We start from the raw sequence: 14,268 nt of genomic DNA on the forward strand, positions 1-14,268 counted from the left end.
TAAGACTTTTTCACATAAGATTTTTGTCCTACATCTGCCATCATCCACCACAATGTTTTCCCTTTCCTTCCATTTTCTAGGTATTACAGCCCACATTTTTAACAACAAATATTCCCCAAAGTCTTGAGCTCTACTACATCCTCCACCAACAGCTAGGTGGGTAAGGTAAGAGGTAACTCACACCATGGCTGCTTCTGAGCCACATGTACAAATTCAGCAGCTGGCAGGTCCCAAACAGAACAAGAAGACGAGGCTGACTGTCTCTCATGAGCATGCTTTACTTGCAGCTCCTCTCTATTTCAGTGTTTTATGTATTTATCTGTTTCTCTGTAAAATGTGGCTGAAATTGGTTGACAGGCACAAAAGTTACAAAAGGGTACTGCTAAGGTTTCTGAAATTACAACACTGTTTCTTTAGAATGTGATCCTTCCTCCAAAAAAAAATAATCACAGCAGGGAGAAAATTATGCAAATCATGTCTGATTAGAGTAAACATGCTAAAAGCTGGAAGCCAGAAGTGGTAAAGGCTTTTCCTAATTCTTGTTTGGAAAGCACACAAAGGGGAAATAAGCAAATACCATCACTTGTGGAAAGACAATGGCCAACTGACTGGAGCCAAGCCACTGTTTTCTGAGAAATTCAGGAGGAAGTGAGCTGTGCAGTTCTACAAACTGTAAAAAGCTGCTGGAAGAACAGGCTCGTAATTCTGCTTTCCAGCTTCAATGGCATATTCTAAATTGCCTGTGGGCTTCTTGAGATGAAAACAGAAAAGCAAATGAGCATGGGTTTCTTTATCAGAGGACAAATGACAGTTCATTAAGGTGAGACAGCCACTGAATCTGCAATCCTGGGGTACATCAGAAGAGATACTTCCAGTAGAGATGGTGAATGCTAAAGCCGTTAACAAGTTTTCATGTCCTGGTACACACGATTATGGTTACTCACATTCCAGACAATGCAAGTGAAACTGGAACAAATATGAGGACAATCACAAAAAGAGACTGTATGTTATGAAAAGAAATGCAGGACAGGTCATGCAATATAGCGAAATGAAAGGCAAACGTTGTATGTCCGAGGATATATGCTACAAGAAAAAAAGCACTTTGTACCAAAGACTGGAAAAAGAAATTGGTATAACTGAGTTAAGCTGGAAACCAAGGGAATGTTAGCCTTGAACAATCTTCTGTGGGAAGAAACTGGGGAAAAAAGTTCTAGCTCCTTTTCAGGTAGGACTTGATCAATTTACAGAAGACTGGGTGAAGCCTGTGCAAGCAAAGACATGCTGACAACGACATTTATTGTAGTTCTCCAAGTGTCCAGGACAAAATTTAGTCAAGCTACAAGGTATTACATAAAAGACTACAAATATTCATTAGGCTGAGTCCAAACCTGCAGCATATGGGCCTCTGTGTACCACTAAAGCATCAACATTACAAGTAAATCTACCTGAATGGACTAAAAGCTCACTCCAAATCTAAACCACTCCTGGCACAATACAGGGAACAATCAACTTTCTCATAAAAACCCTTCCACCTCTGAGAGTGTGTACAACACAAATTATATATTCTGCTCAAAACACATCAAAATCTACTACTTGACTAGTATTCATTTTTTCATAGCTAAGATTAATCTGTGATAAAAAAAAACAAACAAGACCAGAGCTGGCTTTGGTGGGATTTTTTGTTGGTTTTCTTTTTTTTTCTCCCCCTCCCCCTGCTGCTTGGGAATTATTAACAGTGAGGAAGGGATGTCTGAACAGTTCCCTGGCTGAGAAAGCAGCCAGAGCTCTGCTTCCAAAAGAAACAAAGGCAATCCATTAATAAAAACTCAATTCACTGGCTGCTAGATAGAAACGAACGAAACAGTTTCATCTATAAATTATCAAGTTGGCATAACTTTCTTGTTCAGTGTCAGTTCTTCCCAAATTAAAATACAATAACCAGAACATAACTGAGCATTTATTGCTTATGGGCTGTAAAACGAGGCTTAATCAGATGGTGACTAAACCTCAGCATGTACTCCTTTTAATAGACACTTTTTATTTAACTTACAACAACCAGTGTATTCCATTTAGATTTCATAATGAAGTCTTTATTCCAAATGCTTCAGATGAATAGAGTGCGCATTTTTCCTGCTACCTTGCCAACTTGTGAGATGTGACAGGGCATTATTAAAGCCCTTTTAATTGAGAGTAAAACAGGCTTAGGTGAGCTATAAACAATTCAAGAGAGTAAGTCAATGTTGGCAAACAGGAAATAAATGCACTGCAGCCATACCATTATTATATGAAAGTGCCCGAACAGAACAGATGCCATGTAGGTATTAATGTCAGTTTAAATATTTATAGGGATATATCAAATGTAAACAATAAAGACTCTTTCATTGTGTGCAAGATGCATAGCGGTAATCTCCGCGTTCCCCTGAGAAGCAGGAGAGGAAAGCACCAAGTTTCCAGTCAGCAGAGCATCCAGCCTTGCACATGCTCCTTCAGATCTGCATTCGGGGAATAAAAGTTAAAACTACAAAATAATGTGGCGGCTTCAGAAGTGCGATGTATGGTTTGATCAGATTAGAACAGATGAGGGTCTTGCTGTCATCTGGAATATGCTGTGTTAAAGAGAAGACAGCAAGCCTGATTTTGATATGCAAATGTTACAGATATAACTCCCCTAGATGTTAGTTGTAGAAAATGCTGATCCGAGAAAAAAGGGGAAAAAACCCTTTAACAAGGCATGAGGGTAATTCAAAGCCAAGTACTTTTAAACAGCACTTAACAAGTCCCTAGAGCCTACTCAACAGCGGGCCACCCCAGAAGTGCCATCTTCTGCCCCTCAACAGCTTGAAAAAGTAGTAATTGCAAAGCCATTTGCATTTTTCTTCTCAAGTTGTCCATGTTCATCATTCAGCAACGCAGGAGAAAAAAAAAAAAAAAAAGCAAGCAGCAAAGCTAAGGGAACCCTCCCCAAACGTGTCGATAACAGGATAACCAAGCGCCTGAGTCCCCCGCACCCCTGCTCTTGCACCTTCGCCATCGCTTGTTTTTTACATTTCGCTCCTAATTATGTTGCATCTATTGCCATACACTTAATTAGCTGCATTAATGTGATTTCTTTTCACATAGTCAAGCAATTAAGAGCTATGATTGAGTTTCATTCAATTAGCCTCAACAAACATGCTAATTGATGTCCCAGATGCAAATGAGGTGCAATGAGAGAAACCTGCTAGCAATTGAGAGTTGTGTCGGAGAGACCCACGGCTCTCAGCTCGCCGGCAGAAGCGCAGCTTAACATGGCTGCTTCCTCCTGCGGAGGGGCGAGCCGAGCCATCGGTGCCTCGGTGTCCCCCTCGGTGTCCCACCTGCATCCCTACAGAACAACGGGCAGCGCTGATCCAGGCAGGGCCGGCTCCAGGTCTCGCAGCAGCGCAGTAAGGGGAAAGGCACACAGCGTTTTCCTGCAGCTTGGTAGGCACTCCTGACGCTGAAAACCACGGTTTCTTTATCTGAGGACTGTGAAAGGTCTCCATCTAATCTGCGAGCCTGTGAAATACTACACAGGTAATGGCCTACAGTTATCAGTAACTGGCAACTTAATCTTAGTCAGCTGTGGGGCAATGCTGCTGCTTCCAGTTAAGGCCAGAACGCATCAATCAATCAATAATCCCTAAAAATACCCTCGCTATATTGATTCTCATTGCTTTTCATCCTGAGGTTACTGTTAGTAGTTTGCTCAAATATAGGGCTGCCGAGGTGTTAATTTGACTACTCAAGGCCATTGACCATTATCTATAGGACTAAATAAACTGTTAAAATACCAGCGAAAGTCATAAAAACTACATTGACTGAAGATGACACAAAATATTATTTGACGGCACTACAAAATGAATTGCCTTGAGTAAGAAAGAAATGATGTGCCATGACACAGAATAATGTAAAGTAAAATTACTTTAGTTCTGGTCTTAATACAGCTCTCCGTTTATAGCAGCATAAATTAATTTAACCAATTCAATGGATAAAAACCTTTCAGCCATCAAAATTGGGCAAATAGGTGTGCTTTCTAAGCAGACGTACCAAAAATAAAGGGGTATTTTGGGGTTCCCCTTTTTTTTTTTCAGTGCCAGTGGCCGCAAACAACCTTGCTGCTATGCATTGCAATGGCTTCTGATGGCCCTCAAAACCAGAGAAGACACTCCACCAAGGGCTGAGGGCTAAAACTAGATGATGTGATGCTTCCAGCTAGCTGCTCGCTTTCTCCCAGCAATACCCACTCAAACAACTCTTGTTCCACAGCCACGCTTAACACTGCTGTGGCCCACTGGCCCCTTCCTCCATGAAGCTGGTTCTCAAACCCACAGCATTCAAGTCTACCACAGTTGTCTCAAATCCTTCACTAAATGACATCAGAGCATGCGGCAGCACAGTTCCTCCCCAAAATGATCCTTAACTTACTTCAAATATTTTTTATATATGAATACACACCCACTAGGTGTGTAAGATTATGGATATCAAAAAACGTCATGGAATATGAGGATTTTCAGATGGCTCTAATACAAGAGTCATCCTTGATTAAAAAAAAAACAAAAAAAAGGGTGGGGGAAGTCTCTCTGCTGCCTAGCTTGTATTCCAAAACCACAGCATTTTATTATCAGTGTATTAAGCAAGATAATGCATACATGTGCTGAATTCCTTAATATAGCATTTATCAACTAGTACTTTAAAGACTGACCCTTTTGGACTGAAATGCTTTGGACCTTACTCTTGCGCTGGGATTGCAGTGAGGAGGCCAATGCTGCAAGCTGGTCTTGGCCAAGACACCTCACCAAGACGACAGCAGGATCAGCTGTAGAAGACAGCACTTAGGAGCTCTTCTGGTTGGGCTTGGATGGCAAATGGAGCTGTCCTGCAGAGAAACCCCTTTTGCTGGAGTTGCATCTTTTGCTCCAAGTTTGCACCCAAACCTCTCATCTCAGGATGGCCATGTGCCATTACATTAACATTTAAAAGAAACATTTTCTTCTTCCTCTCCCATACATTTCTTCCACCATGTACTTGTCCCACTACCACCCTTTTCCAGTGCACACTGTGCAAAACGAGACAGCTCCCTGCCCCCCTTGGAACATGGCCTTTCCATGTATTTAATAATACCTAAGTAAGAATATGACACTTTTTTTCTCATTTTGAGTTATTAAAACGTCTCAGAACAAGCCTGTTTTTCCAATGCTAGGTAGAGGTCCAGGCCCAGCACAGACAGCTACATACTCCTTCCCAGACCTGCCACTAAGAAAACACCTTTATTTTGTGCCATTTAGCTGAGATGCTGTTTCCTGATCAGAAGTAAAAATAAAATAAAGACACGTGCTTACAGAAAAGAAAGTTCATGGTTGCATCTCTGGATGGCATTTGAAAGTCTGAGGGTAGCACGTGTTTTGAACACGATTCCCCTTTTGGAGCTGACGGTGGCGACCCGCACAGCCTTTGTTCAGCACCAAGTGCCTGGAAAAGCAAAGCCCCGGCCCCTTCCCTCCCAGGCAGAGCAAACCCCAAACTCCAGGCAGGCTGGGATCGGCTGAAGCCTTTACTTTTGTGCGTGTACACGGCAGTCAGACGTTTTTATTGCAAAACGCTGTCTGGAAAAGATGCAAAACAAAATTGCTAAACTGCAAAAAGAAGAAAAGGGGGGGGGGGGGGAACAAAAGGCCCCCTTCCCTTTGCTTATTGAGTTCAAAGGCATAACATGCAGCACCCTGCAGCAAATGGGAAGCTACACTAATTTTAAAGCCATAAAACGCTATAAAGTGCCCTGCGGGGCAGGACTACACTGAAGCTAGTTGCACCTAAATAAGACATGGTTCATTTACTTCGCAGCTTAGCCTAATGTAATCATCAGCGGATTTCTAGCCTAGAGTTGTAACAGGCAAATAGCCGATACTGCGGAGGCGACACTCCCAGCCATTGAGGGGCCTCCGCTAGATTGCTGTTGATTAGAAAATTTTTCAGTTTTGACAAGCACTTAATGAACATAAATCGCTCCTTGATTGGTTTCCATTTGGGGCCACAGGCACACCTAAGAAGAAAGAAAAGTCTCCAACTCCTCTCCCCACCTTCTTCCCTGCACGGACCTCGGCAAGAAACCTACGATCAGGTTATGAGCCACAGTGGAATATATTCATCACGTTTTCCTGTTAATGTAGCCATCCTCTCCTCTTGCATATAAACATGGGCATAATATCACTCAGCTTCATAATATATAGTTAAGCTTAAGAAAAACAATGAAATGCCATTTTCTGAGGAGACCATGGGAATGAAAATGCGTTCTGGAAGACGCTGATCACCCTAAAGCACTCTGTCCTGACAAAAAGGAGGTCATCTTGAATCTGCTTTATTCAAATCGGGAATAAAGAACATTAAATTTCAGTAATAAAAAGCATTGACTATGTCTATACCACAATATTAATCAGTCCAATCAGTGTTCCAGTGGTGGTGGCAACAGTTTCAACACAAAAGCAGTTTCAAAAAATTACGTTTTTTTTAAATGGATCACTCATTTTCATGAAATGTTAAGACAACTCTGTCTGCACTTCACTTCTCATTCAGACTTTGTAACAAGAACTGCTGTAAAAGACAAATTTGAGTTTTACCATCGTGAGTAATTTATGAGGCATTTATATCCACAGCAGTTAGCTCTGCTGGACAGGAAGCTCTAATTTTATAAAACCCTGTGATTAATTAATAGCTTGGCTTTTGTCATTAATTTGCAACTCATTCAGATACCAAAAAAATCTTCTCTGCCTTTTTTTTTTTTTGGAGGGGGGGCACAACAATGAAATATATGCTTGCTGCTCCTTACTATGTACTGCAAGTTTGCACAGCTCTGCAAGTAGCAGTACTGCATTTGCTACAATAGCCTACACTAATGATGTGATAAATCTTGTCATACCCTCTGAAATGAATGGACTTGAAACAAAAAATGCTTCACATTCTCCTTGTTTGTGCATTTACTGACCTGTGAATATCTGTAACAAGTCACAGAAGTGATTATAAGAAGTTGCTGTGAATAATCAGTCTTCTTCTCCTTCAACACAGACAGCGATTATGTATTTCAGGAGTATTTCAGAGTGTCGCTTGCTGACCATCAGTAACTACAGTTTTATTTTTCACTGAGCAGAACAGGTGCAATGGCACTTTCAAGCAAGACTATTTTTAGTTTGAAAGGACACAAAGCCAGAGGGGTCAAAATAACTTGCCTTGACAGCTATCCCAAATTATAGGTCTCACTTAAGGACTGCAAACACATTTTAGCTTGTATTTTTCCCATCTATTTTTAAAAGTTTTCTCCCAAACTGAACTTCACTCCATTACCTTTTTAAGATAATTAAGCAGTTTGGCAGGAAGATATAGAGTGAGTGATTGACCTCTAAGAGGTAGAGGTATGCCACTTTATAAAAGCCATAGGTGGATCTCTGTCAGGCCTTTTGCTTCTCAAAGCATTGTGGATGATATATTTTTTGTTTGGTACCTTAAAAAATAAATTTACAGCAGCATGAGCGGCTCCCACTTTTCCCATAAAGGTCAATTATCCTCTAGTTATTACTAGCAGTAACGTAAATAGACAACATACAAAGTCAGAATTAAGAAAGGCAAGCCCTGAGAAATTCACATCTCTAATGGTAGAAAGGAGCACGTTGCTCTGAGCACAGCTTTGATGAAAACACTTCCAGAAAGACTGCCAGCTGTGGTGAGGGGGAAAATGTGGCATCAACTCATCAACTGTAACAAACAATCGTTATACGCTTATTTTGTAACTGTTCCTATCATTCTGTTTTTCTATCGCAACCAGTGTTTTAGGCATACTAATGGATACCATAACTATAGTAAAATCTTAAGTATGACATGCGTCTAACAGATTTGTCCTCCTCACCCCTCAAACTATATCCCCATTTCTGCTCTGCAGGATTTGCTTTGATCACTGCTCTTTCCATATGGTAGAGCTACACGTGACGTGAAAAAACAACACATACGTATCATTTTGTGAGTTCGTAGTACTTACTTAGGCCTGACTTGGGGATTACTTGTGCATAGCTAGCCAACGTCCAGCTTTACATTCCTTTGAAGCAAAACCACATTGAAAAGCCTGAGAAAACCACATGGATCAGCAACACTACAAGGTATCTACTTACGAGGTCTTTTCAGATGCCTTCCATTGCTCACAAAGCGTGCTCTTCCTGGAGGAAACAGCCAGTCCCCCACCCCAAGGCTCTGAGGAACTCGGCAGGCACAAAAACTGGGTCTGTTTTGTATCATCGTCTAAGACGGGTCTTCATAGCATATTGTTGAAGCCCTTGTGCAAAGTGAAGCCTAGTATTGGATCTGACTCTTTGCCAGGCTGAGATTTCGTTTATTTAGTTGAAGTACGGTCACTTTATTTGAACATAAACCATCGCTAATGCTTGATTTGCATTTGCTTACATGGGTTGCTCACCCATTAAGAGTTTTGAAACTGTCTGCTGTCAAATTAATTGAGCAGAATTACATGTGTGAATTCACATACTTCTCACGGAGGTAAGGGACAGGTTCATGCCCCCGACCACTGCTACAATCCTACACTCTTTAGCACAGGTTATCAAACCAGATCAGTGATGATGGGAGCAAGGTTTAACAGCAGCATTGTGGCAATACAGATGTCAGCGAGCAAAAGTAAACCTTGCTATGAAGGTACGTGGTATTTACATAGCATGCATGTTCTAGATGGGTTTTAAGTGATAGGCATCAGACTTTCCTTCTCACGTATTTAAGAGGCTGTTCTTTTTCCCTGTAAGTTGCCATGGTGCTGTGCTTTTATTTGAAAACAAGTCTAGAATAGATTAAACATAAAAGGCAAGAAAAAAAAAATCCTTCCCCAAAATAGCTGTTTTCAGCTTTTTAAAATTTATCATTCCATCCATAAATGAGGGGCAGCAATGATGATGAGGATGCAACAGCAGAGAATGGACATCCACAGCTAAAACTTTGTCATCTACTGACCTGTGGCATGACGGCAACAGCCTGGAAGACAGACAGTGGTGAAACACCATCTATTCATCAGGATAAGGCTTAGATAAAGAAGCTGCACGTAGCACTGCCCAGCAGGTATCCCAGTGAATACATTTCAGGAGCCCTTACACATGGCATTCTGCCATTAAAAGCCAGGAGATGCCGAGACAAATTCCCATGGGTGCCTTTGGGTAGGCTGACACTGAATTTGTCGGCCAGAATTTTAGTCATCCACTCAATGGCTACACTCCACAAGTGTATGATGAATAGGTAGCTATGGTGAACTTTGAAGCCTGCGGGTCAAAGTTCTCTCTCATTATCCCCACCATTTTCTATTGGTACAGCTCCTCAGCATCCCAAGGGAAGGGAAGGTTTGAGGCTCTTGAAAAAACCTGACATGACCAAGTCAGAAAACAGTAGGGTGCTTATGTACATGTATTTTCTTTCCCCATTCTTCTCTTCCCCCACTTTCTTAAGAAGAAGGAATACGAATTTAGCTATTGTGTAAAATGTCAACCTGGTGGCATCTGTAGTTACTTATTTAGCTGGCACAATGCAGCAGTCATTTCAGCACACTACCCTGCCAAACAGGCCTGACCCTTCCAGGGATACCTCCTCTGCAAGTATGATACTAATTTGATTTTCACTCCCCACCCCAAAATCTTTCATTTTGTAGGCAATCCTTTATTCAGCAAGGACAACAGTACTGATTTCTGTGACACTGATGCATTCACTATATTAAAAAACACCTTCTTCACGTCTGACATGCTGCTGAACACATCTGACAGCAGAGACAACCGATCCGCTTTTGGCCAGATCTCAAGCACCAGTTAATACAGTGCCCGCTAACAACCATCACGTATTTAAAAAGCTTCTTCCAAAGCAAGAAATCAACAAAATTGGATGTTCTGACCCAAACCACAAACCGGAAGGACCAAGCTACCTTCTGAATTGGGTTTCTTCCTGCCACCACTAGAGGCCAGCCCACCGCGCGCTTCACAGAATTGCAACTGCAAAGCATGGAGTAACCCAAATTACCTGCGGATTTGAAATAACCCAAGTCTAAGTGAAAAATGCATGTATGGTAATTGACGGATGTACAGCCGCCTGATGCATAAAGAACGCTCTGCAGGGTATATTAACAACAGCTAACTGACAATAAATAGTTTATTGACAGTACCGAACTGCACTGCTCAAGTAGTGCAGCGGCTCTTGGAAGGCTAAAATCAATAGAAATAAAACATTAAGCCAGCATCATTTATAACATAAATCACATCACAGAAAGATTTTAACATGAATGAACATAAGCCTACATGTTCCTAGAAAGTGGATTTAGTGAAGGCGTCTCAAGAAGCCTGAGAACAAGTACTAGGCTTTGCCCAGTAGGTCCTTGGCAGCTAGGAGCCGAGCGTGGTCCCTCACCACGATCTACCAGAACACAGCCAAGGGAAAAGTAGTAAGTTACAAACCTCTCTCATCTATGAAAGGAGGTCTGAGCAAATGAAGTACATGGACGTGTACCTTTTCTTGGGAGTGGGGGGGCACGGTGGGGGATAGAGGGAAACAATTACAGGCTAGTAATTACTTCTTCTTTAAATGGATTCTCTCTAATCTCCAATGGATTTACCTCTAATCTCAAAGTAATTACCTCTAATCTCAATGGATTCTCACTCTGGGGAAGACTAAGCAGCTCCAGGGAAGCCGAGAGAGAAGTACTCTATTGTCTGCAAAGAGCGATGAAAAACTAACATATGTGCACAGAAACCGTCAGGAACAATAGAGCACTTGCACAGCGAGGACGGGACCGGGGCGCACACAGCGGCAGCCTGCCTCCTCTCCCTCGCTGACCCCGAGTGGCCGTCGCAGCCCAAACCCATGGGGGCTGCCTCAAAGGCACGCGTGTCCGTGCTTCCCTTCTGCCAGCCACGCTGAAGCACAAGTTGGGTGTTTCAGGACTACCTCTCGGCAGACTTCCCCCCACATTGGAGACTAAAAGAACGGCCAAAGTGGCCGGTTCCACAAAAGGGAAAAATGAAAAACTGGACAGTCACTTCCTCCAGACGGTACAGGTAAGAGGGACGAGATTTCTGATGGAAAGCAGCAGTTACTTGAAGCCAGTTGCCATGTAATTTTTAAGAAATACAGAAGTAATCATGAGAAATAATAGCACAGCATGATTATGGCAGGAAGCAAGACTATTAAGTCTCGTGACAAGCCAGAGAAAATGCCAATGTTCAGCAGACAGGAAGAGCAAGTTGGTGCAAGCACAGCATCAACACGGCCATGCTCCTGAGACATCACCCGCTGAAAGTAGAAGCTTTCTGCCAGGTCTACGTACAGGTCTGTAAGATCCAAAGCACATCTACAGAAATACATCCAGTGCAGGAGCTTGGAATTCGCTGGGAATTACAAAACCTTGACTCTCTATATAGGTTCTGTTCTTTGAATTGCTCTGACACGGCACAAGTTCTGACAACTCTCACCTTTCCTCCTGCTGGCCTGTCTGGGACTGATGTGATGGGCTAGTTTTGAGTCTCAGACCTGTGCTCCTTCCACCCCCAAAACCAAACCCAGGGACTGTTACACATACTGAGAAGGACTGACAGGGTCCTTGGGCAGACAATGACAGACATCTTAACATAAATACATTTTACAGCACGTGTTTTAATAGAGATGTCATTTTCAAAAGGCTGTTCAGAATTATTTTCTGATTAAACCATAGGCACTGCACACTAACAAATACCAGAAAACTTTCTCATTCCTTACTACATCTACGAAGTTGTACTGTGCTATAATTTTCCTTTTAAAATACTTCGGTTCTTTTTTAATGGACAACAAGTCTATAAAAGCATCAGCACAAAATGAAGGCTTAAACTGTTTCAGCTGCCTCTTGAAATCCAAGGGTACCCCTACTCCAAGGTGTTCAGAGGAACCTGACTGTAGACACACTGTCTCACTGTGGAGCTATATTTCCAATTATGCCTTTTTGAAGGGAAGGAGAAGGGAATGAAGAGAGAGAGAAAGAAGCTCCCCCACCAACATGGGCTCACCAAAAACATTCCCAGATGAGCTTGCTAACACTACTTTATCAGGGCTTGGTGGTTGCTGAACGCAGAAAGCACGTGCACTTACATGTAAACTAGGATGATAGGTCAGTACACCATTGTCGCACAACGTCACGTATTTCTTCTTCCATTCTTTATTCAATGACTTGCCACTTCGCTTTAGCAGCATACCCTGTTAGAGAACAGAAGAAAAAAGATTAAGCATTATTTTGCCAATGCACACCTATTTAAGGCACAGAAAAGGACTAAATATAATTTGAGATATGTTTTCTCCTACAAATTCCTCATTTTCATATTTTTCCCATAATACATTTTTCTCCATCATAAGCTTTAGTGCTAGCAATTTAGAAGCAAAAGCTCTAAGCACAGCTTTTATATAGCAAGTCATGTAAACAGAAAAGACTGTGTAATGTCAGCTTTGTCCAACAGGTAGAGAAAATCATTTTGCATTCAACTTCATTCCTCCGGAAAGCACATTTTAACATGTCACAGAGTAGGCTACCTCTGCACACACAGAGCTGATAAAGACAACACACTTGGCGTGCACTTCCTTGCACTCTGAAATAAATGATGAATCTCAGGGTGCATGAGGGTCATACTATATGGCTCGTGCTCCTTTTAGCACGTACCTGCGGGTTCCTTTGTTGTTCAGTCTTGGCCTCCCACAAACAGGGAATGGTGCTCATTTATGTTTCCATTCCTGTTTTCAGTAAGGTGACACTACAATGGAAATTCTCCTAACTACTCATTCCAAACAAAAAGAGATGACACTAATGCCAGGCAAGAGCAGCAAAATGGTAACAGGCCAAGTACAGAGCTTTTCCAATAGCTTCTGGATAACCGGAGGAAAAAGGTATAGTCAATAAGGAAAGGAGGTGGGCGAGATGACTCACTTTTCCATAAATCATAGTCAATCTACACATCAGTGATGAATTTCAACAATCAATAATTGAGATTAAAAGTCATCATTGTGTTTAAATGGCCAAGGACTACTAGCACATACCAACCTGCTTTCTCAGCATAACAAGAGAAATTCACGTTGAAAAGCAGAATGTAACCTCTTGTACCACAGATTGATAGTAAATCAAACAATGCTTTAGTGTTGTTCTTCCCAAGGAAGTGTTCATTTCCAAAGCCAAGTCAGAAGGCAGTTCTCTGATGAATTCACACAGTAATCTGGTTACTGGAAGTCATAGCCTCTCCACCAGGACATTTCAGCACACACAATACTGCCACAGGTAGCAGTTTCACAGGTTAAGTTTGGAAAAAGCATTCATTTCTGTTAATTTCAATAAATCATCATCAGGAATCTAAACTAATACAAGTTTCGGTTTTCTTATCCCCATAAACAGTCTTTCCATTCTGATGGAATTTAAGGAAAAAAAAACGGAAAAAACATCACTAAGGAGGCAGAACATAAGAGAGATGCACCATTAAGCATGGCGCTTCCAAATATTTCAAGATGTTTTTGTTAAAGCAGTCACGTTTTGTGAGCAAGTTGTGCTATCTGCCTTCCCATTAAACCTGCAGCTTATAAAACGGTCCATCTCCAGACCAAATCCCAAGACCAAAATGGACCAGGGGTAGGTCTATGCCACTGCACAACAAGAAGTCTTTCAGAGCTATACGTATTTTTTCCTCCCTCGGTTCCCGATGGGAAAAGTTTCAGCTGAAGACCCTTGCCACAATCCACAGGAACTAACAACTCTCCTTCTGCAGCCACAGAGATGATCCCTACGGAAAATCAAAATTCACAACTGCCTGTTCCTGGACACACTCTTGGAATAAAACTTCAATGAGCAACACTTCACAATTCAAAGCCATCGGTGGACGGGACTGTAAATAAGAGCTCGTGTCGGAGGACTGAATTACAAACTAGTGCAAACCCCTAACTTTCTGACCATCTGGGGGTCACGTTTCTTTTTTTGTGCTGTTCTTTGCTACACTTAGGTGGCTCACCCTCAAACTTTTACAAAACAGAATGGGGCTTCTGAAAGGGCTTCTTACAAAAGCTTCTTGTAAGCGTGAGTTACACATCCCAATTACTGTCTTCTAGTGGTTAGAAACGTTGTTTTCTTCCATTAAAAATGAAAGCTTATTCCAGCCTTTGACTTGTATGTTTGTCTATAGTAGGTGATCTGTCACTTCACCTTTCCAATCTTTCATACCTCACCTA

The 14,268-nt window shown here is 41.9% G+C and overlaps 1 protein-coding gene across 10 annotated transcripts in view; it reads right to left on the bottom strand.

Moving 5' to 3' along the window:
* The window catches only part of AGAP1 (ArfGAP with GTPase domain, ankyrin repeat and PH domain 1), a 352,881-nt gene that overhangs the window by 130,781 nt on the left and 207,832 nt on the right, over positions 1–14,268 (bottom strand). For all 10 annotated transcript variants that reach the window (XM_084524026.1, XM_084524027.1, XM_084524019.1 and 7 more), the window contains one exon: positions 12,160–12,264. In XM_084524026.1, coding sequence (XP_084380152.1) covers positions 12,160–12,264 — 105 coding nt within the window. The remainder of the gene's footprint in view (positions 1–12,159; positions 12,265–14,268) is intronic.

Source organism: Aythya ferina (genome assembly GCF_964211825.1).
Source record: "Aythya ferina genome assembly, chromosome: 6".
In the NCBI taxonomy this organism is placed as follows: domain Eukaryota; kingdom Metazoa; phylum Chordata; class Aves; order Anseriformes; family Anatidae; genus Aythya; species Aythya ferina.